The 27,217-nt window shown below is 53.2% G+C and overlaps 12 protein-coding genes across 12 annotated transcripts; 6 read left to right on the top strand and 6 right to left on the bottom strand.

The window, feature by feature from the left end:
• Window positions 1–85: 85 nt before the first annotated feature.
• A1O3_10433 (uncharacterized protein) lies at window positions 86–286 on the top strand (the record flags this gene model as incomplete). The annotated part of the gene is made up of 1 exon (XM_007740523.1): window positions 86–286. The coding sequence occupies one exon, from the start codon at window positions 86–88 to the stop codon at window positions 284–286; it is 201 nt and encodes a 66-aa protein (XP_007738713.1).
• A 364-nt stretch (window positions 287–650) lies between these two features.
• A1O3_10432 (40S ribosomal protein S8-B) lies at window positions 651–1,350 on the bottom strand (the record flags this gene model as incomplete). Its single annotated transcript, XM_007740522.1, has 2 exons — window positions 651–1,188; window positions 1,277–1,350. 2 exons carry the CDS (start codon window positions 1,348–1,350, stop codon window positions 651–653), a joined length of 612 nt encoding a protein of 203 aa, XP_007738712.1.
• A 35-nt stretch (window positions 1,351–1,385) lies between these two features.
• A1O3_10431 (small subunit ribosomal protein S10e) lies at window positions 1,386–2,450 on the top strand (the record flags this gene model as incomplete). Its single annotated transcript, XM_007740521.1, has 4 exons — window positions 1,386–1,448; window positions 1,597–1,850; window positions 1,904–2,024; window positions 2,082–2,450. 4 exons carry the CDS (start codon window positions 1,386–1,388, stop codon window positions 2,448–2,450), a joined length of 807 nt encoding a protein of 268 aa, XP_007738711.1.
• A 240-nt stretch (window positions 2,451–2,690) lies between these two features.
• On the bottom strand, window positions 2,691–4,166 carry A1O3_10430 (uncharacterized protein; the record flags this gene model as incomplete). The annotated part of the gene is made up of 1 exon (XM_007740520.1): window positions 2,691–4,166. One exon carries the CDS (start codon window positions 4,164–4,166, stop codon window positions 2,691–2,693), a length of 1,476 nt encoding a protein of 491 aa, XP_007738710.1.
• Window positions 4,167–5,162: 996 nt separating this feature from the next.
• Window positions 5,163–5,345, bottom strand: A1O3_10429 (uncharacterized protein; the record flags this gene model as incomplete). Its single annotated transcript, XM_007740519.1, has 1 exon — window positions 5,163–5,345. A coding segment is annotated over one exon (183 nt), but the record flags the coding sequence as incomplete, so codon positions are not given.
• A 1,241-nt stretch (window positions 5,346–6,586) lies between these two features.
• On the top strand, window positions 6,587–7,523 carry A1O3_10428 (sulfite oxidase; the record flags this gene model as incomplete). The annotated part of the gene is made up of 2 exons (XM_007740518.1): window positions 6,587–6,850; window positions 6,927–7,523. 2 exons carry the CDS (start codon window positions 6,587–6,589, stop codon window positions 7,521–7,523), a joined length of 861 nt encoding a protein of 286 aa, XP_007738708.1.
• Window positions 7,524–9,699: 2,176 nt separating this feature from the next.
• Window positions 9,700–11,783, top strand: A1O3_10427 (uncharacterized protein; the record flags this gene model as incomplete). The annotated part of the gene is made up of 4 exons (XM_007740517.1): window positions 9,700–9,855; window positions 9,939–9,996; window positions 10,052–10,758; window positions 10,872–11,783. The coding sequence occupies 4 exons, from the start codon at window positions 9,700–9,702 to the stop codon at window positions 11,781–11,783; spliced, it is 1,833 nt and encodes a 610-aa protein (XP_007738707.1).
• A 1,348-nt stretch (window positions 11,784–13,131) lies between these two features.
• Window positions 13,132–16,275, bottom strand: A1O3_10426 (uncharacterized protein; the record flags this gene model as incomplete). The annotated part of the gene is made up of 1 exon (XM_007740516.1): window positions 13,132–16,275. One exon carries the CDS (start codon window positions 16,273–16,275, stop codon window positions 13,132–13,134), a length of 3,144 nt encoding a protein of 1,047 aa, XP_007738706.1.
• Window positions 16,276–16,774: 499 nt separating this feature from the next.
• A1O3_10425 (uncharacterized protein) lies at window positions 16,775–17,733 on the bottom strand (the record flags this gene model as incomplete). Its single annotated transcript, XM_007740515.1, has 2 exons — window positions 16,775–17,607; window positions 17,676–17,733. 2 exons carry the CDS (start codon window positions 17,731–17,733, stop codon window positions 16,775–16,777), a joined length of 891 nt encoding a protein of 296 aa, XP_007738705.1.
• Window positions 17,734–18,636: 903 nt separating this feature from the next.
• On the top strand, window positions 18,637–20,831 carry A1O3_10424 (long-chain acyl-CoA synthetase; the record flags this gene model as incomplete). Its single annotated transcript, XM_007740514.1, has 3 exons — window positions 18,637–19,097; window positions 19,145–20,699; window positions 20,745–20,831. 3 exons carry the CDS (start codon window positions 18,637–18,639, stop codon window positions 20,829–20,831), a joined length of 2,103 nt encoding a protein of 700 aa, XP_007738704.1.
• A 430-nt stretch (window positions 20,832–21,261) lies between these two features.
• Window positions 21,262–21,528, bottom strand: A1O3_10423 (uncharacterized protein; the record flags this gene model as incomplete). Its single annotated transcript, XM_007740513.1, has 1 exon — window positions 21,262–21,528. A coding segment is annotated over one exon (267 nt), but the record flags the coding sequence as incomplete, so codon positions are not given.
• A 425-nt stretch (window positions 21,529–21,953) lies between these two features.
• Window positions 21,954–24,572, top strand: A1O3_10422 (uncharacterized protein; the record flags this gene model as incomplete). The annotated part of the gene is made up of 4 exons (XM_007740512.1): window positions 21,954–22,128; window positions 22,182–23,369; window positions 23,421–23,991; window positions 24,056–24,572. 4 exons carry the CDS (start codon window positions 21,954–21,956, stop codon window positions 24,570–24,572), a joined length of 2,451 nt encoding a protein of 816 aa, XP_007738702.1.
• Window positions 24,573–27,217: the final 2,645 nt, after the last annotated feature.

Below are 27,217 nucleotides of genomic sequence, written 5' to 3'. Positions count from 1 at the left end.
GCGCCATCCATTGCCTACAACTAGTTTTCGCTGCTGACCATATGAGCTTCAGATCGTCCAAGGACTAGATGGTGAAGGCCGCGACATGGCCACCGTCGATGACGGGGCCTTTGATGTCGATTCGGCGGAAGAGGGAGACGTTGACAAGGCCATGCTTGGAGACTACGAATGGGCATGGGCACAAGATGGAAGGACCTGGGTGCAGACCCTCGCCGATTCGGCGTGTTCTGGGATCAGTCGCATTGGAGGTGGCAGTGAAGGCCGCAGGATATACCCACCATGGTGAAGACACCGCGATGGTAACTAGAAGGGAAAACCACTGGAAATATCAAGCTTGATTGAAACACTTTCTAGCCTTGTGGTAGGGTGGTTTTGTCTCTTTCTGTCATTTTCTTCCGGCACTGTCTGCATGCAACCAGTGCGCCTCTTTTGCGATCATGCCCGTAAATCATGACGCCCCAAGGCTAGAAGTGTAAAGGTCGAGCAATGACCGACTCAGCGCATCATGGCCGCATTTCACACCCATCCGAGTTCATGTTCAGCAGTGATTTCCATGTCACATCTGTAGAACCACGACTTCTGCATCCCGAGACCATGGATAACCACGCATGCACAACCCACAAAAATCCCCGTCTGCATGTCATCCCCGCCTACTTCCTGATCGCCCTCTGGTAGAAAGCCAACTCGTCACCCTCGAGGATGTATCCATCAACACGACCGCTCTGGCCGGGTCTCGAGCTGACAACAGCAAAAAGTCTACCAGCCTCGAATTGACGCTCCAACGCGGTCTCGATCTTGCCGGACTTCTTCAGACGTGCCTCCCGCTTGGCTTGAACACTCTGGCTGACCTTGCCCTCCTCAACCTCGGCGGCGCCCTTCTGGCCCTGGCGTCTGCGTCCGATGGTGGTGCCGTAGTGGGCTTCGTACCAGGTGCGGAAGGGGGTCGCGTCGACTTGCACGACGGCCGACTTGGTCAGGGTGTTTGTGCGGACGAATTCGTTGTTGGATGGATGGTAGGCCACGACGATCACGCGGACCTTACGGGCGACGCCCTCACTGCCCCATGAGAAGTTGCCGCTCTCCAGACGCAGGGCTCGGTATTTTGTGTTGCCGCCTCGAGTGCGCACAAGGTGGATTCTCTTGTTGCCGATACGGGTGTTGGCTGGTTGACGACCCTTCTCGAAAGCTCTGTGTGATCATGTTAGAATGTCTATCGTGCCTGCGATTCGTTTCACTTGTTCGATGGGATTGGGAAATGGAAAGGGCTTTTATGTACCTCTTCTTTCGGTAGGAGGCGCGCTTCGCACCAGTTGCGGACCGCTTGTGGCGGCTGTCTCGTGAGATACCCATGATTGCGGAACCGAAGAGGACTGTAGAGAGATGAGATGGTCAGCCTGGTAAATTCCCACGGCTCGCAAGAGCAGTTGTCTGAGTGCTGCGTGATTGAGGTTGGATGGAACTGGCGCTGGTTCCAGCAAAGTCTCATCGATGCTGGATAGGGATTCGTGTGCAGATGGACAGACTCAAACTGACCTGATAGTGACCAGCTCTTCAGCGAGCAACGAGAGTATACTTTCGAGGAATTGACGTTGGTAGGGTAGAAATGGTTGTCGACTCGCGGAAGCGACTTTGATCAGTGGTGGTCTCTACGTCCGAAAACCTGCGCCGGATGTGCGGCGCCAAGACTTTGTCTGCCAAGACAATTTTTCCACACACAGGCCCGCCGTGAGGTGGATTGGCGAGGTAAAGGTCGCATCTCGGATTGTTCGCACTTTCAACACCAAACCTTCCACCGACATTTTCCTACATTGTGTGCGATTCCCCGAAGAGCGCCAGGAACTCGCAACAATGTACGTTCCACATCCGTATCCAACGCTATTGACAACGTACTGATCTGAAGCAGGCTTATCCCTAAGGCAGACCGCAAAAAGATCCACGAGTACCTCTTCCGCGAGGGTGTGCTCGTGGCCAAGAAGGACTACAACCTTCCTCAGCACCAAGACATTGAGACCAAGAACCTCTATGTTCGTGGATGCCCAGTTTTCACTTATATCAAGTCAATGCTGATCTTTTCTCACCAGGTCATCAAGGCTGCCCAGTCTCTCACCTCGCGCGGCTACCTCAAGACCCAGTTCTCATGGCAATACTACTACTACACCCTGACCCCCGAGGGCCTTGACTACCTTCGCGAATGGTTGCACCTGCCTGCCGAGATCGTCCCCGCAACTCACATCAAGCAACAACGATCGCACGCTCCTCCTCGGGGCATGATGGGCGGTGATGACCGTGAGCGCCGCGGCGGCGGCCGTGGTGGACCAAGAGGTGACCGTGAGGGAGGATATCGTCGCCGGGATGCCGGTGAGGGTAAGGAAGGCGGAGCGCCGGGCGAGTTTGCTCCCACTTTCCGGGGCGGATTCGGCCGTGGCCGTGGTGCTCCTCCTGCCAGCTAAATGGTCTTGACCTACACGCGGTTGGACTTGCATGGCAATGCGTCTTACAGGGACTGCAAAGAGGATCGGTCCATGATGGGGTGGTGGGAGTGCCGGCAGGGCCTTCTGGCTTTGTGGCTCAAAATCAAAATAAACTCTCCATCTGCCTTGTCTTCTTTCTCTTGAATTTCAATGCCGTGCGATCGCTTCTTGGGTCAGCGTCGAATCATGCTAATGTGTGCTCGACATTCCGGCCATCCACTACCCAACGTTTCCCCTGCCTTTCCGCAATTTATCCATCCGTAAGACCGAATGCAACAGCACATTTGCACCAGTCGCACAATCCACCTTCTCGCACCATTCGTTAGGGTTGTGACTGACTCCATCCTTGCACGGAATGAATATCATGGCTGTAGGACAATGCATGTTGGTGCAGACACTGTCATGTCCGGCGCCGCTTGTCATTCGCCTGATCTTCGTTTCGTCACCCAATAAGTGTGCAGCAGATTGCTCGACGCAACGGATGGCTTCGGGGCTAAACTTGACGGCATTGCTGGAGAAGTCTTCCTTCATGCCAATGGTAATCTTAGTCAGATGGTGTCTTCCTTGGGCCGTATTTGTGGCAGCAGATGCTAACGTTTGAGATTCACTTTGGATCGTCCTCACCATTTTGTCTAGAACTTCGTCGGAGGGATGTCGAATGTCCAGGCTCAACTTGACCTCGCCGGGAACAGTATTCACACTGCTTGGAGACACGGTGAGCATTCCAATGGTAGCAAGTCCCCCCAGAGACTTCGCCACATCTCTGACCATCGTGATGAATGTTGCTGCCGAGTACAGGGCGTCAGCCCGGTTCGAAAAGTCCGTCGTCCCAGCGTGCGACTCTCGTCCGGTGATCGTCACCGTGAACCACTTGTACGCCTGGACGCCCTCGACCACGCCAATTGCTTGTCGTGCGATTTCCAGCTTCGGGCCTTGCTCAAGATGGATCTCGAAGTGCGCACCTAATCGAATCCCGTCCTTATAACTGGCCGGTACGCTCCCAAGGTAACCTATCTGCTCCAGCTCCTGTTTGGCCGTTGTCACTGGTGAGCCTGGATGCACACTCCTCGCATCCCACGCGTCCTGTAAAGAAATGCGGTCGGCCCAAACTCCACTTCCCATCATGCTGATGGGATATTTGGCGCTTTCCTCGTTGGTCCAGTTGACCACGCCGACGGGGCCCTCGGTCTCAATCCAGTTGTCGTTGAGGACTCTTAGCATCTCGACCCCGGCTGCGACACCCAGCACACCGTCGAATCGACCCCCGCTCGGCTGAGAGTCGAGATGACTTCCGACAAATGTGGCGGGGACATCATCGTTGCTGAGTCCTGGGCGAATGGCGAAAATGTTGCCGATCTGGTCGACAAAGGTTTTACAGCCCAGAGACTCGGTAGTCTGGACGAACCAGTCCCTGACTTGTTTGTCCTCATTGCTCAAAGTGAGCCGCGAGAGGCCAGCCGTTCTGATATCGTCGGCACGGGATGGAGACCTTGACACATCCGTCCACTTGGCCGTAGAATGGATGGTTTCCCATAGTCGGTCCGAGTCGACTTTCAAGTTCGTCAGGCCAAAGTCCAGTAGCTCTGTCGTACGCAGGCGCGGCCGCAACGACGATGTGAATGTCCGCCTAGGCGACAATATATGACCTCGGGATGTTGTTGCACGGCACAAGACCGAGCACGACCTTGTTCTCATGGTCGGGTATTCTTACAATTCTCGGGCTGTTTGCAGTGCGACACGTTCATAGGGCTTCCCTTAAAGTCCTCAACATAGTGTTCTGCTTAAACAGAAATTGATGTCGATAAATTGAACGATCACTGCTTTGGCAAGTCGACGTCCACAGGGCTATGACCGAATGAGGTGCAAGCGGAACAGTCCGACCAGACGAGGGGGTATGGCATAACTTAAAACACCAAAACAATCCACCTTAGTAACCAAACTTGTATGCAACTACCTAGTCAACCAGCAGTCTAGGTCTAAATAATCAGTGGCAAGCGTACACGGAACAGCATTGACATTGATTGTCCTTTGTAGATTGCTCCCATCTCCAATACCAATAGAAATAGAAGAACGAAGTCTGATCATCTGTCCGCCTATGGGCTGCATCGTTCTATGCCACAGTCGCCCGACTGCTGTGTTCGGCCACACCTAAGAATCAGGATCTGCACTATCTCCAAAGCCATCTTCGTTGACCCTATTCGCTCGAGAAGGGTTTCTGCCCTGCAAGGACAGGTCTGCAGAAAAACAGTCGGGCGTGGAGGACCACCATATGCAGGAGGTGTGTTCACAATCTAACATTGCTGCTCGAGTCGTCTGGAAGAAAACGCCTTCGCATCCTGGGTTTAGTAGAGATATCCCAGAATAAGAGTGATCGCTTGGCCTGGCCATAATCGTATTTTGGACTACCTCAGAGAAACCGGGTCGGCGAAGATATTGTCGACCTCGGAGAAAAGCCTTTTTGGGTGAAGGAAGCTCTCGATCCTCGGCCACATGTTGGGGCTTCGACCACAGTTCAGATTCCGCTCTTCTCACGTATGAACCCGCATACAGCTGTAGAGAACGCATGTCTCAAATGTGAGAGGAGGTTTCGGTGGTCGGTTGACGACTGAGAAGTGGCGATGATCATCTGACCAGCAGACAACCGAGTCGTGGTTCCACAAAGAACCCATCGAAGGGCATCCCATCACAGCCTCAGCCCTTGCTCGCGCGCTCAACACCATACACCTTGAAGAGCTTTATCTCATCCTCGGGAGGGGGAGTTAATCCCAAGGCAGCTTCGATTTTGTCGGAGAACAAGAGCATTGCCGATGCGTTGACCATGAGTGCGACACCGATTATGGCCCGTGTCTTTGGGGCAAGAGCTTTGTATGAGCTGCCGCCACAGTCAGTGAGATTCGTCCTAGTCGCTCGAAGCCATCCTGGTTGACCGAGGGAGTGGTCGGGCTAGAACTCACGACCACAGCGTCATCTTGGGGGCGGTCAACCTGGAATTGCCCTCACTGGAAACCTGGTTGTCGAAATAGTCCGGAGAAGATAGATAGCCGATTCTGCTCCAGCAAATACGTTAGACTCGGGGTCGACGAGCCACACTACGTACTCTGGACTTTGAAGATGGGAAGAAGGTTGAAACGAATACTAGGACTGTTCATTGAGGTTTGGCGTAAAAGCGGAAACGTCGCTACTGAAGGGGCCAAATACTGTGAAGCATAAAGACCAAATGAGTACGGGGTCGCAATTCTACGGCACTTCTTAGGCGCTGTATGGCAAAATGTCGTGATCGATGCAGGCGCAGAAAGACCGTTCCTGATTCGTCGGTCCTCATCTCATTCTCTAGCCCCTGAATTCCTGTCAATGGCATGCATTGACCAGCTATCCTTATACGCTCAGCCTTGCTAGACAGTTGAGGAAGGTGGATGCAGCTCTTTTGGCCACGATGAGTATTTCTCATCGAAGGTGAGGCGGATGACATGCAGAACAGGTGGACGGCGATGCCCCGCACTTACCTTCGACCAGTGGCACGATGAGACTGCCTCATTTCGGGGGTGCGGGAAACAACGTGCATAAGGTAGACATGAGGCGGTGGAAAGAGGACCGCCCACATCCTCCATCCTTCCACCGCCTTTGCTGGCCTGGGAGATCTCTTCTTCGCCAACTCAGCTGTATATCGTTGTGGACAACTTTCGCCCTGATCATATCAGTTAGTGACGTACGGATGCTTTAGAATGCCGACTGTGAGAAAACATCATTTCCTGGTGTGATGCTAAGGACCATCGAGGTTAACCGGCGAGACAGTCAATGATCTGTCCATCCGATGACGGCACAGTCGAAAATCCAATCAACCGAGAGCCATATATGATCAACTTGGTCTCCAGGTAAGTCACATCGCTGGAGCCGGAAGGCAGTCCTCTCACCGGGTAAACAGCTTCGTCACCAGGAGCGACAATTACGACCGAAATCATGGTCCAATTCAGCACAGAATCCGGGGTGATCACCGTGTCGAGGTCGACGGACTCGTTTCTAAACCACTGAGTTTCACCATCGACCAGCTAGTCAACGACTTCCCTCAGCACTCCGTTACGTGCACCCTGCAATGTGCTGGAAATCGTCGCCATACCATGCGTACCCGCATCAAGGAGGTGATCGGGATCGATTGGTTCGACGGAGCTGTCATGAACTGTGTGTGGGAAGGCCCCCGAGTCCGTGACATCCTACTCGCAGCCGGGGTAGACGAGTGTCGAGCCCTGCATGACCACGTCCCACCAAAGCATGTCCATTTTGCCAGTTATGGTGGCAAGACCCAGCAGGATGAATGGTATGGTGGCAGCGTTCCCTTCAGTAGGGTCATGCGTGCCGACATGGATGTGATCCTGGCAGTCAAGGTAGGAACAGAAAACAAGTCTGCAAGACCCCGGTCCGGCCGTTGTGCCCTGCTGACGCTCGTTCCCTGCGGTGCAGATGAATGGTGCACCCTTGCCCGCGCGCTACGGCTTCCCCGTCCGCGCCATCGTTCCGGGGGTGCTTGGGGCACGGTCTGTGAAATGGCTCGATCGCGTCACAGTCTCGGACAAGGAGTCGCCCTGTTTCTATCAGCAGCGTGACTACAAAGTATTACCAGCAGAAGCAGTTGATGCCGAAACTGCGGACAAATATTGGGCCCAATGTCCGTCAATGCTCGATATGCCTATCAATTCTTGTGTTGCCTGGCCTACCTCTGATTCCACCATCAGTCTGCCGGCTTCGGGCTTGATCGATGTGCGCGGCTATGCTGTTCCTCAAGGTTGTCAGGGTCCGGTTGTCAGGGTACAAGTTTCTGGAGATGCGGGTAAGACTTGGACGGATGCGTGTCTTGAATGCGGTGGCAAAGATGCAAGCAAATGGACCTGGGTTCTGTGGAACGCAAAGATTCAGATGGAGAGAGGCGAGGGTAGGAAAATCTTTGCCAAAGCCAGTGATGCTGGAGGCAATCAGCAAATCCACGAAAGATCGCCCTGGAACTTGAGAGGAGTCGCTTACAATGGGTACGAGGCTGTCTTCAATCTGACGATCGTCTAATAGAGAAAAGATTAGGAATGAATTGTATAACCGTGGGAGAATGAGGTCACCAGAGGAGTGGCTGGAGTTGTCCCCAGCTTTTGTGAAGGGATCAGGACGTTCATATGGCCCTACTCTGGGCGCTGACTGTATCCTGTTAAGCACCATGACACCCACGATCAACAGTGTGACGGGGGGTCAAACTGACAGGTCTTCCAAACCTGCCTCTGTTATTCACCTTTGGGTCACAACTTGGGCATCGGTACGTTTTCGTTGTAATTCGACCCTATGAATCAACTTTGTGCGCAGACTGTTCTGTTTCTGCATTTCATATCGGCACCTTGGGTCTGAAGGATAAATGTGGGTTGACTGGAATTCGGCCGTTCTCTAGTGTAGGCACTGCCCATTGGTGATTCAAGGGGTTCCAGGTGGGCTTCAACGACCCTTTGAGGTGCAGTAGGTGCTGCCTAGCCTAATGATGCCACCCCCTGCGCCCTGGGCTGTCAGACCGGGGTTCGTCTACGGAAGTCGGGAGGATGCGCCGCAGGCATCGGGGCATGGAAGATTCACGGTACGAGTAGGACGATCCCTGTCCTCCGTACTCATCACCTCCTTATTATTGGCGCCCGAGTCCTGTGCACTGTGCAGTAGGTCAGGGAGCGAAGCGTTGGAGAGGCCCGGCTCTAGGCTGCAAGGGCTGAAGGGTAGAATGGGAGCTGGGTACCGCAATGCCGTATCGCATGCAGTGGGAGACTAATAAATGGCAGGCATGGCAGACGGGAATGGCGTGACTCCGGGTGTCAATCTGTGCGAGGCGGACCACCAGACAGGCACATTCAAGTTCGTATTTAGCCATCAATGTCTTTCTCACGAGAGCTCTTGTCTCTCCGGGCGCCACCCGTACCCCTCGGTCTCCGTGAAGGTCCAACCACGCTGCATGGGGTTGTACATGACATGTGTTCCAAGTATTCTTTTGGCGGAGTAACATGGTCGAGGGTGCAGTTATTGTCACTGCTCCCTCCCGAGCTCTGGGCAAGTTCCACGTTTCCGGATTCTTGAGTGTCCTTTATTAGCCCACGAGGCAGCTGACGATGGAGCTACAGTAGGCTTGCATGCTCCACAGCGGTTGGGTCTGCGGCTAGGGGCGTGAAACACGCCGCTGGCCAGCGAAGAATGGGGACTTTGACATCTCCTTTTGTACGAGTTTCGCCTCGGTTACCTGCACGAGAAAGAGCGTGTCAATGCTGCAGACATCCAGAGGAACAATGCAAAAGGGGACGACGCCTGATAAAGGAGAGTGGCGTGTCTGCGAGCAAACAGGCTGGCTGGGGCTGGTTGTTGCTACTCTGCGCTGGCGTCAATCGAACGTGTAGGACGGACGGCATGGAGGTCGAAAGCCACGGTCCCTTGCCCGCCTTCAGAACCCCGAAGGTGACCAAGTCAGGATAGGAGTTGGGTAGGTTGTGCTGTACGGAGCACGCTGTGTGCGCAAGAGGGTCCGAGTGACAGCAGCCACACACAGCATCCTGGAAGGATGTACACCGTACTCCGTACACAATGGGCAATAACGGGATACCTAGTTATAAATGAAAAATGCGGGCGGGATGCCAAACCAACGAGGAGCATAATAATCATCCAGGACAGTATAACGCCAAAGACCGCCATAGCGGCGGCCTAGGGGCCCCGGGGGAGTGATTGTGACAGCCTGTGCATGCCGGGGCAGCGGCGTGGGAAATAATCAAGCAGGCCAGAAAAAATCCGCTTGAAGCAGCAGGCGAGTCAGTTGGTTCCAAATTTGCCTCGAACTCCATCTGCTTCCACTCTCCTCATTCCTCTTGTTCGCAGTCAATAGCACCTCCTATTGCATCCTCTGACCACTGCCTCTCTTTCATCCGTATCTTTATTTGCAGGGATTGGTTGAGAGAGGTCTGCCGCCGTGTCTTCGACCTGTTTTGCATCATCCCCGATCTGCTGGAGTTGGTCGGGATTCTGCTGTTTCTGACTCGACTTCGGAGCTCTTCGTCCTGGCCCTATTCTCTGGTGACTTTTCTTACTGTCCCCGACTCCTGGGATGTGTGGCTGACCAGACCATAGCACAGTCGATTTCTTGCTTCGGTCCACCTCCAGTCGACTGCCGTTGCCTTGCTCCCCGCTGATTGATTCGACCCCAAACCCACGGAAGTCCAATCGATCCGTCATGGCCGCCGCTACTTCGCCCATTCCCAAGCTTGACCGTTATGTGGTCATCCACGTGGCGACCACTTGCGATGAACATGGTGTATATGTGACAAAAGATTCTGCGGAAGTGATTGAACTGGGCTGGATTCTCCTTGATAGCAAGACTTGTGATGAGGTATGTGACTGGCGGTGCAGTTTGAAAAGGCGGACCGAAACGAGACCAGGCAGGAGAGAAGAGATTATTGACACATGATCCAGCTCTATCGAGAAAGTGTCCTCGTCAAGCCTGTGAACACTCCTATCACACCCCTTTGCAGTGAGTCCTGTGTCGGAATGTCGGAGATTTGCATCGTCTGATTTTGAAATCACAGCAAGCCTCACCACCTTGACCTGGGAGCATGTTCGCAACGCCGGATCCTTCCGGGACGCCATCGCTCGATTTGACCATTTTGCCCAAGAGCATCTTATATCCAAGAACCTGGAGTTCTCCTTTGTGACACTGGATGCCTGGGACTTGCGGGTCCAGTTGCCCCGAGAGGCTCGAGACAAGTCCGTCGTCCTACCAGCTTACCTGCAACACTCCCGAACCTTCGACTTGCGCTCAGAGTACGCCCGGTGGCAACAGCACCACCCAGAGTCCCTGCCATTTGGGCCCAGCTCCTTAGCAAACATCTGTGCAGCTCTGGAGGTGGAGCCTGTGCAATCGTCGGCCCCAATCAAGCATAATCTGCCTTTCCATCTGCAGGCCCTGGCACCTGCCTCCCCTCGTCGTGCCATGGAAGAGGCGGTCACCCTTGCCAGGGTTCTGCGAGGACTCATCCGGAAGTCTCAGCCCGCGCATGAACACCCGGAGGTTCTCACTCGCCCGATGGACGCCAGAGCCGATGTTAATGCCTTTTTGAAGGAGCGTAGCAAGGTCCTCCACATGAACGGCCTGCCACACGACACCACCCAGTCGGAACTCGAAAGCTGGTTCACTCAGTTTGGAGGGAGACCAATCGCCTTCTGGACCTTTCGTACTCCTGATCAGCATAAGCCAACCGGTTCAGGGTTTGCCGTGTTCTCTTCACACGAGGAGGTATGTCTCACTCCAGGAGTCTCAGTTCTGCATGCCCCTTATTAGAGCTCCCTCTCCTCCTCCCCCTTCCCTAGCAAAGCCTCAACCCCCATCTAATATTTCTTCGTTTTCAGGCCGCCGAAAGTCTCTGCATGAACGGACGCGCCCTCAACGAGAAGGCCATCGAGGTCTCGCCTTCATCAAGTCGAGTCCTCGATAGAGCCTCCGATATCCTCACTCCTTTCCCTCCAAGCAAAAACCGTCCACGGCCCGGTGACTGGAATTGTCCTTCTTGTGGTTTCTCCAATTTTCAACGCCGTACCGCTTGCTTCAGATGTTCCTTCCCGGCTGCGGGCTCGGGAGCTGGTGACCCCTACGGATACAATGCTTACGGCTACGCTCCCCATATAATAGGTCATCCTCCTCACATTGGACACCACGGACATGGTATGGGGCATCACGGTCGAGGTGGAGCCGGCGTCGTTCCCTTCCGCGCTGGCGACTGGCGCTGTGGTGCAGAAGGGTGCTCATATCACAATTTCGCCAAAAATGTCAATTGCCTGCGTTGTGGTGCTCCTCGTTCTAGTGCAGCCGTCGTGGTTGACTCCTCTTATCCGTCTCCAATGGGGCCTCCGTCTGAATTCGGCGGGATGGCCAGCAACCCCGGCCCGGCTCCTTATGGCGCTGGTGCTCCTGCCTATGGTTCGGCTGCCGCATTCGCTCAACCAGCACCAAATCAATACGGCATCCCCTCCGGTTTGGGAGCTCCGGGAGCCGGTTTTCCCCAGATGGGTGGCATGACTCCTGGTTATGCGTCAAGCACCATGTCACATTCATCTTTCGGCCCAGCAGCTCAAGCTGCCTTCAGTGGCGCGGCTGACACCACCACCCCTGGCAATCTTCCACAAAACGGATTCTACGGAAATGAATCTAACAACGATCCATTCGCGTTCCTTTCCGCTGGGTTAGGCAACCTCAGCGTCGGTGACGAAAATCAGCCTCCTCGTCGGAATGGCGGTCCCCAAAGTGCCAAAAGTCCAGCCTAGACCTGACCCGGACTCTAGCACCGAATTGCTCACTGAACATCCTTGGAGTTCTCGCCCTCTTAACGACTTCGATGACATATTCATGTTGAGCAAAGGTGTTTGCTGCTTCTTCATTTATGTACTTGACTCTTGCAGATTATGCACATCTGTTTCCTGGTTTGTATCGCGGATAATGGCGGGCGGTGCTGGAGGCTGGCTGGCTGGGATGTTCTTGCTCGATGGCAATGGGACAATCTTTGCATATGATGGATGACCTAGACCCTTGGCTTTGTTTTCTCTCTCGGCCCGCGGACTTGGGACCTCAATATGTCGATGATGTGGGTGTTGAGACTGTCAGGGAGCAATTGCAGGGAAGAACCGGGGCATCAAGGTCTAGAAAAGTGACTGGTACAGGAAGAATATCTGGAGGGTTGTGCGTTGTGCGTGTGGTATGGGTGTCTATGAGCTGTTGCCCGCATAGCGAAGGAGCGTGACAATACTGGACTGGGACGAATTTGCAGACATGTTGGTTGGCACGGAACAAAGAACAATGGAGCACCAGGGCCTTCTCGCTTCCCAGGACTCTACCCAAGGAGCGAGATGTGTCTGGAGGCTACACTATGGCTCATGATAATGGCGACGGGCTTTTTCCAACGTGTCGAAATGTGGAACCGCGGCAAGGGAAGAGAGATGGCAAATGCACAGAGGGATTTTCAAAATTGGTATCTACTATTACTTTACCTGTCAAGGCTGTATCAAGAAATTTCATTTCTTTCAACCGTGGAATGTCTAGGCTGTCTACTCCGTAAAGTCAAGAAGATGGTGTTGGGCATTGGGAGACATTCATTCTATGGAACTACCTAAGCTGGTGCCGACTTGGCTTCTTTTCTTGCACACGTCTGCGCTTGCTGTCTTGTGCTGGTATTGGGGATAGTATCATGAACGTGAGACTCGAGGTCAGCTCGTCTTTGCAGTCAACCAGGGCAAACCCCAATCTTGCATGCAGAATGCTTGTGCCCACACCACGGTGCGTTTTGTCAAAAGCGCCAGGCCATTGAGAAGGGGGTGACACATTGGTAGAAGGCATTGTAAAAGGGGAGTCGATGTCATGGAGCCCGCCGCCGGAGAGCCTCAAGAACACAATCAATCCGCACTTCCTCGCCCGGCTGAAAATAGTACACGCTTCTTACAAGGTACGCTTGCCAGATGCAACAAACCCCCTTTCCATGGTGAGACCATCATCAGACCGGTCCACTACAGTTCTCGCTTGCATTTGTATTCACAGCCTGCCTTCGTTTCATCAATACCTGCCGAAAGGAATGTATTGGGCGTGTGGCGCGATTACGCTTTCGCGCGTGCCGGGTCCATTTCAACCCGACACCTGCGCCTGTTCGGCTGCGTAGTTGACAACCCCCTGCAGCACGTCGCGGTCAGCGGGGTCTAGAATCGCGGTCAAGTTCTGATACAACTGAGGCTGTTCAGCCTGCAGTTTGCCCAGCGCCTCCCTAAACGCAGCGTACGGGTCGAACTTGTCCAGCGGGCTCTCGAGCAGACTGCCTTCGTCGAGTATACTGTCGTCATCATCATCAGCCAGTGCACCGAACTTCTTGGCCTCCTCGCTAAGGAAGTCCAAGTATGCCTGCGACTCGTCCTTGATGTCGCCCTTGGTGTCGGGCAAAGAAGCAGCATTGACATTGCCCCATTCTCCTGCCGGGGCTCCTTCGCCAGCTGGCTCCTCCGCCCAGTCCTCGGCGTCGTCATCCGAGGCATACTCGGAAAGCGTGTCCGAGACGCCGTCCGAGGCTTTGACTGCTTCTTCGCGCTGCTTCAGGGCGGCAGGGAGGGTACGGAAGAGATACGTTGCTCCCGTGAGAAGGCGTGGCCAGCCAGTCTGTACAGACTGGGGAACTTGATCGGCCCGGATGGTGAGGAGGGCCGAGATGGCGGCAATACACAGTTTCTTGTCGTGAACGCGGCGGAACGAGTCAATGCTGCCGAACCAGATCGAAAAGAACTTGTTCGTCCAGCCATGCGACTCGAGGACTTGCAGCGCAAGGATGGGGTTGTAGTAAATGCCGTTGATGACCATTTCAACCAGGTGGATCTTGTAGCTCTTCATGATCGTTTTCTGGTTCGGGCCTGTCAAGACGTCCATGGGGAGGCTCACAAAGGTTGGAATGTAGCTGTCGATCGGACCACCCCTGAGGTTCAACATCAGTGCCTCCGCCAGCTTGCACCCACATATACGATCGACGCCTCCGACTTTGGGGTCAGTAAAGATGTCTCGTGCCATACCTGCAATGGCTGCCAGATAAGGAGGGTGATCGATCAGCCTCTGCTGGCCGTATGAAACAAAGTTGTCCAGCGCTGGAAGCATGTCTTCAAGGTACAGTTCTGCACCGTCCTTAAAGGTCTTGTGCATCAGTTCAAATGCCTGCCACATCGTGTCCGATATCGATTTCGATGCAAAGGTACACGAGTCAATGATCTCAAAGACTTCATTGTACAGATCGTACAATTTGTTCTCCAGTGTGATGGTAATGACTGGCATGAGGATCGTTTCTAGAAGAAGAAGGACATCTGGCGTTGCTTCGAGCGTAAGGATCAGAGTACCAATCGTCTGCAGGACACCCAAGGCCGCAATGGCCTTGTCGTCAAGATAGTCACCGTATCCAGGCCCATCACCACTTTCTGCTGCCTTTGCCTCATTGCGCTCCAGAATTTCCTTGACGATTCGAAGGTAAGTGTCTCTGAGATTTTCGCTCAATGCGATCGCGAAAGGCGTGAGCTGTTCTGCAAACACTTCCACAAAGTCCTCCATGACATTGGACAGCGCGTCAACGTCGACTTCATTCATCAACTTCAGGAGTTGGTGCATGATCTGAGGTATGTTGGACTGCATTGCTAAGCGAACGGCATCATGCCTAATAAGCGGCTGCAGAGCCAGAGAAGCCATGACTCTGACTGGCAATTCCGGGTCGGCCATAGACTCGAGTATGTTTCGATAGATAATCATGAGATTGTTTGGGTCTTTGAAGTCCAGCTGTTCAAACTTTTCCATGGTCTCACAGGCCCTTGCTCGGAGGAACCCATGTGGAGACCTGAATTCCGGCAATACATGTCGTACAAAAAAGTATTCAACCTGATCGGCAATTGGACTCTTTTTGCCCAATATGACGGATGCAAGCGAGCCAATCATCCGCAAAGCGCCGTCCTTCTCCCGAGGGTTCTTTTGGTCGTCAGGCGCAGATTCGTAGCGTGTGACCACTTCGTTGACATATGAAAGGATAAGGTATGTCTGCTGTTTGCGAGATTTGGTCAACGCAATCAAGAAATTGGTGGCGGCCATATCTGGCGCAGAGACTTCCTCAAAAAGATTGAGTTTGCGGTGCAGATAGTCCGGGGGGTTCTCAGTAAACAGTTCCATGTCTTCGTCAGATTGGCAAAGGACAGGAAAGACCAAGTGCTTGATCAGGCTGTCCATGTGTGGCTTGAGCTTGTCCCACATTGCTTTGGGTTTTATACATTCTTCCAAAAAGATCAGGGTATACGACAAAGAAGGCTTGCTAAGCCAGTGGTTTCCGCCGACCCATTTCTCGATTTCCCCCAAATAGCCCTTTAGGATTTCGGGTGCGAAATTCGTGATGAAATTTCTGGAGAATTCCCCATACTCTTTCTCCTGGCTGGAGGAGATCCCGGAAGGATTTCCATATCTGACGAAAAGCCTGTTCAGGTTTGCGTACGACCACTTCCGTGCCTTACACCAGTGGTTGCGCTCCCGATCCTCGGGCTCCTCAGCCATTGCATACTCAGGGGTGGCGGTGGAGATGATGGTCAGGAACAACGTGCACCAATCCACCGTTGCCTGATGTGACTGAAGGGGCTGCGGAAGACCATAATAGACGGCATGCTTGTAGCATTTGACGCATATCCTGAGCATCTCGCCCGCTTCCGGGCTGGTCTCATGAACCAGTTTGTTCCCGATGCCCAACAAGGTGGGGAAAGCCACATTGACGACCTTGTCCAAGTTCGCCCTCTCTTCTCCAGCACGGAAGCGATACGTGCGGCAGACGGCCAGTAAACATTGTAGCCCTGCATATACTGAATTGGCATCTTGAGTGTTCATCAGCCCGAGGGTAATGTCCATCAGCTCGGGCCATTTTGCAGGGAAGTCACACTGCAGAATAGTCTGCAAAATGGGGATCAATTGTGCTCGGATGAGAGGAGGAGAGGTCGACAGGACGGGGAGAAGGCGGTCTCTGAAAGGCTTTCGTTCGGGTTCGGAGACTGGTTGATGAGGCGTGTTCTCGGTCGGCCAACCTCGCGATATTCGATTCTTGAGGTAGATGGAGCACGAAAGCCGGATCCCAGGGTCTTGCTCCGATTGAAGGACATCAAGCAGGGCTCCAATGAAGCCGGGATGCTGCTCAGCAGCTTTGAGAGCAGCCTCAGCCTGGGAACGGAGGGTGGCCTCGGGTGACAAGGTGGACTGGATGGTGGTGCGTAAATCCATGATGTCGACGTCTGCCCTCGGAAGGGCCAATGCCTGGATGCCTCAAAACAGCGTGGAATCCACGAGTAGCCCACAGCGAAACGACTGCTTGGTGCTTGGAGCGAGTGAGATACTACCAGTATAGAGTATTTCGAGCGCACCAGGTTGAGCCAAAACATTTACCGCGAATAATGCCAAGAAAGACTCGGTTCTGCACTGCCAGAGTCAGCGCCTCAACCTGCCGCTGACAGGTGGCAGGTTGATGTGGCGCAGGCGATACAGTATTTGCATTTGTCCTTCTCAAGTTCAGAGTATGGCCGAGTGCTTTCTCCCAGGAACAATGTAGTACGTAGATTCTACCAAGTCTCCCATCCAAACGGTCAGGTCTACAAGATTCCATCGCTGGAGCCAGAGTCAGGCCGTGCCCTCCCTCCCAATCACGGGTTCATCGAGGGCGGAGAAGCGTGAGATCGAAGCCAGTGTGAGAAACCCTGATGTATTGGCCGGTGTGCTGTCGTGTCTATTTTCGCGTCTCCGCGTTACTGTTCTGCTCCTTCAACACTGCTAAATGGACAGCATAGCCAGAACCAAGACGTAGTTCTGCCGAAACCTTGTCGTCTGGAACCCGCCATACATCGAACCATTTCAGCAGCGTGCCAAAGAACGATTCGCAGATGGAATCAGAGCGAAGCTGTTGAGCTATGAGGACAACGGTGGTCTTTCCACATGAGGACCCCAAATGACAGATATCAACACACGTTTGGACGAGAGGTGGAATAAGAAAATCGTTGTAAACGCAGTCGCAGAGAAGTAAAAGGTCGACAGAGACATCGGGTGTCAGAGCAGCTCTCAGGATCTCAACATCATCGGTTTCCCAATCAAGTGGTATCGGTTTCAGAATCCCTTCTGATCTGTGTTTCGGCGGATTGCCTCTCTTTTTCGATGCCTTCGCATCCGACTTGTGACTTGCCGTGTTAGCGGAGATGTTTTCCTTCAAATACTTCATCACGTAGTGTTGGTCCGTAAGAATGTAGCACTTCACGATGCGAGACAGCACTAAGCCCACCAGGCCAGACACTCCACAACCCAACTCGGCCACGATGGCATTGGTGCCTAAAGCGCCGATATCAGAAAGGAATGAAGGCAGAGATGATAGCCAAGCGGCCAACAACGGCGTGATTTTCCACAAGACTGCGCCAGTAGTCCCGCCACTTCTGTTAGAAGTCAATAGACCGGGAGACTGCCGCAGAAAATAGTCCTGGCCCCTTATGTCAATTTCAAGAGTCTCGGCTTTGGAATCGATGAAGCCGAGATTGTTGCTGGGAAAGTCTTGACTAAACAAAAGGAAAGTTTCTACTCATAGAGGTCAGGAAGAGGGCATTCAACGAGCCTGTCAAATTATCAAAAGGAAATATCAGTACCTTCCTCAGCGTCTTGGATCGGAGCACCCAAGAGGGTCTGGAGCTTGCCCGATGGCATTTCGGGTTCTCAATCTCGCGAGCAAGAAAGAGTGCAATCTCAGTGGGTACGTCGAAGCCCGGTTCTGCTGAAATCCGACAGGAAAAGTGTCCCTCAAAAGGCTCTTTCACCAGACAAGAGATGCCAGAAGAACCCAGTCAGAGACGGCAAATGTGTACGGATGCACTGGCCATGGCTTGTTTAATAGTTGCTTTGGAGATACCAGGGTTGACCAGGCACAATGTTGAGTACTCTGTAATCGGCATAAGCTTGGAGAAGATCGGGAGGATGCGAAATACGTGTCTGAGGCAAGAGGCAGTTGGTAGATATGGTGAGTCTGGTGTCTGTGGTGTAGATAGTAATCGCCACCAGTATGGGCGGCGCAGGCAATACTAGACACATAACAGGCCGATAATGGTAGCACCCAACTGATACAAGTCCTAATAGCCAAAGATTACTAAGTAGCCAAGCTCCTGCAGTAGTGAGCCTAAGCCCCTTAGCCCCTAAGCCCTCCCACCAATTAACATGATTGGGCCAAGAGGCGAGTGGGAGCACCGCAGGCAGCCTACCTGGCACCTACCTGGGAAACCACAACGTTCGGGCACAGCCACCGTGACGTACACTTACAGAGTGCCTCGTTGACAACCCCCAACCCCAGAAAGCTGCGAGAAGAAATCATCCCATCTGTTAGCTTGTTTTCAAGCACTCCTAGTCTACCGACCCTAACCAGACTCGAAGCCTTGGGGCTTTACTATCCTGCTTCTCTTGTCGCAAAGTCTCCGCAGGGTAACATACCAGCTGAGCCCCAACAAAGCTCCCCTCACTACAGCTCGACTGCTCGCTGTCGCGACTCCCTTACACCTCCGTTGACCTGACCTCCTGTAACTCGACAAGTCACCTGAGCCTCTCCTATCCGCACTCACCATGTCGCTCAGCAACGATACCCGGCCCAGAGTGGACGGTCATGTACAACCTCAGCTGGTCAGGAAACCGCCCTTTTCTGTCGAAGTTCCGGGCTACGAGAAGAAGGAGGGTGAAACAATCCCACGACGAAACCCTTTAGCGAAGGACAAGCTCATCACAATACCGTCGGACGATGTCACGACCATATATGAGAATCTCACCCGTGCTTCTGCCAAGTTCGGAAATGCAAAAGCCATTGGGACGAGGAAGATCATTAGAACTCACGTCGAGAACAAAAAGATCAAGAAGATCGTGGACGGCCAGGAACAGGAAGTGGAAAAGAAGTGGACCTACTACGAGCTCAGCGGCTACAGCTACATCAGCTTCATCGAGTACGAAAGGCTGGCCCACGACTACGGCTCTGGACTGCGGCACCTGGGAATCACAAAGGAGAACAAGATGCACCTCTACGGCGCCACCAGGTATGTAATTCTCCATCGTCCAATCTCGCCTTGCTAACTTGATGCAGCGCCCACTGGCTCGCCATGTCCCATGCCGCAGCCTCTCAATCCATCCCCATTGTCACGGCCTACGACTCTCTCGGCGAGGAGGGGCTGAGGCATTCACTTATTCAGACAAAGTCCGTGGCTATCTTCCTGGACCCGAACTTGATTCCTGCCGTGATCAAAGTGCTCAAGGACGCCAAGGACGTCAAATCCATCATCTACAACACAGAACCCACGCCCAAACCAGAAGAGCTCGAAAAGTTGAAAACGGAATTCCCAGACCTCCAAGTTCTCAGCATCGACGAATTACGCAAGTCCGGCGCCGATAACCCGGTTGAGCCTGTTCCGCCGAGCCCTGAAGATCTGGCCTGCATCATGTATACATCCGGCTCCACGGGCCCTCCCAAAGGTGTCACCATCAAACACAAGGCGGTGGTGGCTGCCATGGCCGGCGTCCAGAGCATAGTTGCCCCATACATTTCTACGGCGGATGCGCTCTTGACTTACTTGCCTCAATCCCACATCTTTGAATACATGTTCGAAAATGTCTGTTTGTTCTGGGGTGGTACTATGGGTTATGGCAACCCTAAGACTTTGTCCGATGCCTCTGTTCGCAACTGCAAAGGGGACATCCGAGAATTCAGACCTACGATCTTGATTGGAGTGCCTGCTGTTTGGGAGAGCGTCAAGAAAGGCATCCTTGCTAAAATCAACAGCGGCTCTTTCGTTGTGAAAAACATGTTTTGGGGTGCCTTGTCTTTGAAGCAAATCCTTCTCGGAGCGAAACTTCCTGGGGCTGGTCTGCTCGATGCCATTGTATTCAAGAAGCTGAAAGATGCCACTGGCGGCCGCCTTCGCATTGCTTTCAATGGTGGAGGCCCCATTTCCCAAGACACTATCAAATTCATCAGCTACGCTATCACTCCCATGATATCGGGCTATGGCCTCACGGAGACCTCGGCCATGGGCGCTATTCAGGACCCTCTAGCGTGGGATCCTCATGCATTAGGTGACATTCCAGGCTGTATCGAGATCAAGTTGGTCGATTTCCCAGACGCCGGCTACTTCTCGACAAACAAACCCCCTCAGGGCGAAATCTGGATTCGTGGGCCTTCTGTTACGGAAGGCTACTGGGACAATGAGCAGGAAACAAAAGAGGCCATCACGGAGGACAAATGGTTCAAGACAGGCGACATCGGAGAATTCAATGCCAATGGTCATTTACTCATCATCGACCGGAAGAAGAATCTAGTCAAGACGTTGAACGGAGAGTATATTGCGCTAGAGAAGCTGGAGTCTGCATATCGTACCTCTCCTCTAGTCGGGAACATTTGCGTTTTCGCGGCTGAGGACAAGGCGAAGCCAGTCGCCATCATTGTGCCGGTCGAAGCCGTATTGAAAAAACTTGCGGCCGCGAACGGGATCAAGGGAGAGCACCTGGAAGAAATGGTCCACGACAAGAAGCTCAACTCGATTGTCTTGAAGGAGGTCCAGAAAGCTGGACGCGAAGTTGGTCTTGCCGGCATCGAACTGATCGACGGTGTGGTCTTAGCGGACGAGGAGTGGACTCCACAAAATGTGAGTTTCACCACGCGCGCAAGTTGGCGATACTGACCGTTCTAGGGCTTTATATCACCCGCACAAAAGCTTCAACGGAAGAAGATCCAAGCCCACTACAAAAAGGAGATTCAGAAAGCGTACGGCAACTGACACCGCTGGGAGAATTGGATTGCAAATGTCATACGGCCGAACAGCCAGCAGAGCTGTGACAGGAAATTTCGTCCGACTAAGGCTTGGAGTGCAGCTTGCCCAATTCAACGAGTGTGCTTGATTGTCCGGAGTCAGTCTTTGGCGATGATATCCCCCAAATATAGTATAATTACCTGCAATTCGACTCCGCTCATGCCCGACATGTCTCTGGTTCTCATCCGAAACCCCGGAACGCTCAATCGTTGTCTCTGCCACTTTGATGTGATATGAGAGTCTATCCACCAACATATAGGCGACAAGTCTGATTCCTCAGCATAACATACATGGGTGAAATGGCTTTCAGCCTGACAAAAGTCTCTTGATATTCTCACGACACACAGAGATTAACTGCCTCTCCAGCCTCTGTACGCTTCCTGGGGGCGACGTTGTATCAACGCCGCCTTCCGCCACCCGTTATTTTGACGCCGTTGACGGTCCAGCCTCCGTTTTCAATGGCAATCTTAGGACAGAGGCCGCTCTGACACTGAACAGCGCAACATATGCCTGGATCTTTCTGACACTCGTTGCAGGTCGCGCTTCCACCACCATCATATTCTCCATCGGCATTGGTGCTGGTTGCAGGGGTTTCCGTACCAACGCTTCCCAGTAAATCCCTGGCGGCCACGCTGGTCGAACTGGATGAGTCAGATTGAATTGTCCACTGTACTGTACATCTTGTTGCTCTCACCTGTCGTCCCTTCTAGCAAATCTCAGGGCAGAGGTGCAATGGGCGAGTACGCCAATGGCAAGAAAGGAGGTGATCCTCATGGCTAGGAACGGCTGGGGTGAGTACCTTCTCCTTCGAATTGTATTCTGACACGTAGTTCACGCAAAATCGCTGGCTGGGATGCGTGGACCAGAGACGATTTCTACTCCTAGGAGAGATGTGTCTCAAACAAACCACATTCTTGCCAAGTCACATTCCTGAGCGTGAAAGGGTGGTATGCGGCGCGTCACGGGCCAGCTTCAACTCAATACGCGTCCTCGCCTGGTCCTTAAATCACACTTCTGTCCGAGTATGGAAGGACTGTCTCGAAGCGGAAGCAAGAGTCTCTCCTTTGCTCCAACAAATCGACAGCCAATATGTGGTCCTCATGCACAACTTGGTCGCTGATACTCTTACAACTCGGGCTTTTCACGGTATGCCCATCGGCTCAATCCACGTATTGGCTCGCAAACAAGCCCAACGTGGGCACAGTCGCGTTTCAAGATCCCAGCTATCCGGTCTTTCGCAACGTGAAAGACTACGGGGCAACAGGTAAGCCTTCAAGATCCAGGGTATCATCCGTCCTTTCTCATTCTTTGTTCCAGGAGGTGGCTTGCTCGACGATAGCGATGCTATCAATCGTGCCATTGCGGCCCCTGGCAACCGATGTGGCGGCGGAAATTCAACCTATGGCTCATTCTGCCAGTCTGCAACAGTAACACCGGCTTTGGTCTATTTCCCCCCGGGCGTATACCTCGTGTCGAAACCGCTTGTCATGTACTATTTCACGCAGATGGTTGGAGACGCGGTCAACCCACCCACTATCAAGGTCCAGGCAAATTTCACCAACATTGTCGGTCTCGCAGTCATGGATGCAGACATATACATTCCAAGTGGGAGTGGCTCAGAGTGGTATGCCAATCAAAACAACTTCTACCGTCAAATCCGGAACTTTATCATCGATATGACCACTGCGCCTCTGAAGACGGCCGGGATACACTGGCAGGTGGCTCAGGCCACCAGCTTGCAAAATATCGTGATCAACATGGTGGCCAAAGACGTGGTGAACAACCAGCAACAAGGAGTCTACATGGAGAACGGCTCAGGCGGGTTTTTCTCTGACATGGTCATTACCGGAGGTGCGATAGGAATGTATCTGGGCAACCAGCAATTCACGACGCGCAAAATCCAATTGGACGGTTGCTCAACCGCCATAAAAATGAACTTTGACTGGCTCTGGACATTCACACAGATCACCATTACGAATTCCGATGTCGGGATAGATATGACCAACGGAGGCTTTTCCAACCAGGCCATTGGTTCACTTGTGCTGCTCGACAGCACCATCTCCGCTACGCAGGGCATTTTGACACCATACGCACCGGGCTACAGCTCGCCCCAAGCAGCCGGGACTTTGGTATTAGAAAACGTCGACTTTACTGGTAGCCCGGCCGCCATTTCAGCCGCTGGCGGGACCCAAGCAAGAACCGTTCTGGCCGGAGGACAGTTTATCCCGTTGTTTGCTCAAGGCAATGCCTGGACAACAGCTGGGCAGGCACTAAACGGCCAGGGCTTCAACGGTACGACATGTACATATCAGAATACCAGCCAAACTGCATACTCGGCTCAGGAAACAACTATTCAGAGGCAACTTGCACCAATCCCTCGACCTTCTAACCTCGTGGATAGTAACGGTCAGTACGTGTATCGTGTCAAACCGCAGTATGAGACGCTTTTGTGGAGTCAGTTTCTGAGCGCCAAAGCGCATGGGCTTGTTGGGGATGGAAGTACAGGTAAGCACAGTCGCCGTCCGTGGGATACGCCCTACTAAGACAGTACCGCAGACGACACTGTGGCCATGCAATCTCTGTTCAATCTGGCGGCAAATACTGGCGAGGTGGTCTACTTTGACAGAGGCGCGTACATTGTCAGCAACACAGTCAAAGTACCACCGAACGTCAAAATCACTGGAGAGCTGCTCAGCATCATCATGGCCACAGGGTCTTTTTTCGGTGACGAGCTCAACCCCCAGCCGATGTGGAAGATAGGAAGCCCGGGCGATGTCGGGACGGTGGAAATCTCAGACCTTGTTTTTGAAACGAAAGGGCCCTGTCCCGGTGCCATCATCATTGAGTGGAATATCCAAGCAGCAGGGCCAGCCCTTGCCGGTATGTGGGACGCGCATTGGCGTATCGGTGGCTCGGTTGGGACGCAACTGCAACAGGATACCTGCATCAAAACGCCGGGCACTCCTATAGCATCGGGGAACTCGAAGCTGACGGACTGCATTGGGGCCTTTCTGTTGCTCCATGTGACCCCCCAAGCGGATGGATACTTTGAAAACATCTGGGGTTGGGTTGCCGATCATGAACTGGACATGGGCACGCGAGACCAGATCTATATCTTTAACAAAGGGTGAGCACAAACATTGCGAGGATGTTGGTTGACTGTGTCTCGGCTAACGTGATTTGATTGCCAGGGGATTTTTGATCGAAAGCCAGAACGGCCCGGTGTGGATGTATGGCACAGCTGCGGAGCATTCGGTCATGTTCGACTATCATTTCGTCAACTCAAAGAACGTCTTCATGGGCCATATCCAGCACGAAACCGCATATTACCAGGGCAATCCGAACGCGCTGCTCCCGTTCACCCCACAGGCTTCGTGGCATGATCCGACCTACGACGACTGTGTACAGGCCAACTGCGCAAGGACATGGGGACTTCGATTCGTCAACTGTTCGTCCATCTTCATGTATGGAGGCGGTTTGTACAACTTCTTCGAGAACTGGAATACCCAAGCATGTCTGGGCACGGAGAGCTGTCAGGAAAGAATGGTAGACATCCGCAACTCGACAGACATCTATCTCTGGGCTCTCAGCACCAAAGGGTCCCAGTTCATGATCAGCTATGAAGGGACCGATGTGGTACCCTACTCGGTCAACAAGGCCAATTTTTGCGAGACGATTGCTCTGTTTGAATTGGCAGCTGACCAATGACGGACTGGCTGCTTTGAGACCGAGTGTGTCGGTGAGGCGGTTGAAGTGGATGGGAGCAACAGTGGTTCCAACCAGGATAGACTGTTTTCGAAATGGAAGGAAGGTTTGGGATTGGAAGCCGTGGCTGCACCACTCTGTACTGTACTCCGTACTCCGTAGATGAATATGTTGGCAACTCCTGACTCGGCCCAGTTGCAGCCTTGCACACAGCATGAAGCGGCCCTGTCATCTTGGCCCAAGTCCGGCCTCTAGACGAAAGGAAGGACTCCGACAGCAGCCTCATCTAGACACCAGTAGATAATCAGATTATGAGCTGAGCATGATTGGAGCCTGAGCGGCACGGTGTTGAGCATTCGTTGGAATGATCTCAGGGGCGGGCTCAGGGTTCGGGTTAGGGTTAGGGTTAATAGCCAGGGATGATCACGTGAACCGCGCTCACGTGTACAGAGTATATCCGTCTTCATCTTCAGCTTCTCGACCTCCATCCCCAACTCCCAACTCCCACCGCTCACCGCTCACCTCTCGCCTCACTAAACGCACTCGATGGCAGCAGGAGCCTTGCCTTCGTCGACGAGCAATGCAGCATCTCGGTCACTGGTCACTGGAGATCCGAATAGGTAGGGCAGGCACCCGGTGTACGTGCTTGCGCAGCATTCCATTCTTTCTGCTTCAGGTCTGTGCACATCACAACGCGACAAGAGACATAGATGTCGGTCAAAATGGCGCAGGCTTGTGATTTCCCTCATCTCCGGCAGGTCTCGTTGTCGTTGTCGTTGACTCTGTCCCTCCTCTCTACCAGGCAGAATGGCTTTCCTTCGTTCCCTGATTCTGCTCATGGCAAGCTCGTGTTCTGTTTCAGTTACATATGCTTTTGTTGATTTCGGCTATGACACTCTGCCCTATGAGCCGCTATATGTTCCCACCCCTCGGCCGCACCAGCTGCCCAGCGACACAGACCTTCGCCATGAGATACTCCCGTCCATGATCACGGCCGTGGCGCCCTCGATCACCATTGCGTCAAACGGCACGAGAGAGACATTGTACAGCCTCCACTATCACCATTATTTTAGCAAAACACGCCAGGGCAAGGGCCTGTTCAAGCGAGGGGTCTTTGCCAATGATCCTCCCATTGCAACTTGCACGCCTTGTGGAGGCACCGCTACTACCAGTACCGGTTCGAGCACGACTACAGCAACAGCGTCGTGCATGACCCATTACTATCACGTCAGTCTACTCAGAATTGGGGTGTGGTTGTCAAACCACCATTAACAGTCACTGATAGGGTGTCTTCGAGTTTCCCGACCCTGCCAGCACCACCACCTATTGCTATAATTCTGACTATAGCGGCGTCTTTGAACCAAGTACTACGTCGTCGAGCGGCTTGCCATGTTGCTTTACGATCCCAGCGTCGTGTCAGCTGAACAGCTCCACCAGTAGTTCTTTCACATATAGCAGCGGTGTCTTCCGGTCAACCACCACAATGTCGTTCTTCAGCAATATGAGTACCACAACCAGAACATCAGCAACTCCGTCGTCCACGGCCTCCTTGACCACTGCCACGAGCACCGCGGGTAATTCCAGATCGTCGTCGTCGTCGTCGTCCTCACGTTCAGGAACCGGATCGTCCAGTGTCAACAGTGGCAGCGTCTCGACTTCCACAAGCACGACACGTATAATAACCATAGTCAGCGGAACAACAGTGTTACTAACGTCAACTCCATTGTCCACCATATCAAAAACGACATCCAGCTCAAGTTCAAGTTCGACTGTGGTTTCCAGCCTGCCGTATACGTCGGTCACACTGTCTCAGGCATCTTCGACAACAAGCCCGTCAGGATCGATATATTCGAGTGTTTCAATCATTATCGTTTCGAGCACTACCATCACTTTCACGAACAGCGGTGGAAATGGTGCAGGACCTAATCTTGGAATGCAAACAACATCGACGCCATCTACCTTGACCATAATTACAGCAACACCTATAACTTCCACCCCTTCGGTCTCCTATATCACCACCACGGTTCCGAACACTATCGAAGGCTGTGGAACCGCTTCTGGGAGTGGTATTGTCGGTTAGTTCTCTCCTCTGCCACGATCGTGAGGATGAAGTTGACAGGAATACAGAAGGAACAGGCACGGTGTTCATCGGCGATACATCCGTCATTGCCTCGGGAATCGCAAGCGGTCTGCCTGCTTCCCCCTCAGCTTGGGCTATGGCATATTGACTTGTCAATAGGTTCGGCATCACAGGTAGTCGGGTGTGGAACAATAATAGCTACCTCGGGCGCTTTCACCGGCTCAGCAACAATCACTGGGTGTATGTTCTACCCATTCTCCTCTCCGAGACATCAGAGATCGGTCTTAACAAGTCACAGGCGGATACGGTTCCGGAACTGGCACCCTGACTGGTACAGGCACAATTTGGCCAGCTGCTGGGGCCGGCGCAGTGTCAATAGTGACCTCGGGCATTGTGACTGGAAATGGTCGCTTCGCAGGCTGTGGGACTTTGGTATGTGCAGGCGAGGCCGACTTCCACACCCTTCCACACTTCAGGCCGAAACGCCTCATTCCGCCGATCTAACTGACTCCAACCCTTTAGACCGGCTCCGGCACGTTTGTCGCGACAGGACCTTACAGCACGACGA

Source organism: Capronia epimyces, assembly GCF_000585565.1.
Source record: "Capronia epimyces CBS 606.96 chromosome Unknown aczIQ-supercont1.11, whole genome shotgun sequence".
Lineage (NCBI taxonomy): Eukaryota > Fungi > Ascomycota > Eurotiomycetes > Chaetothyriales > Herpotrichiellaceae > Capronia > Capronia epimyces.
Note: the sequence above shows the minus strand (reverse complement) of the source record. Positions and strands in the feature narration are given on the sequence as shown.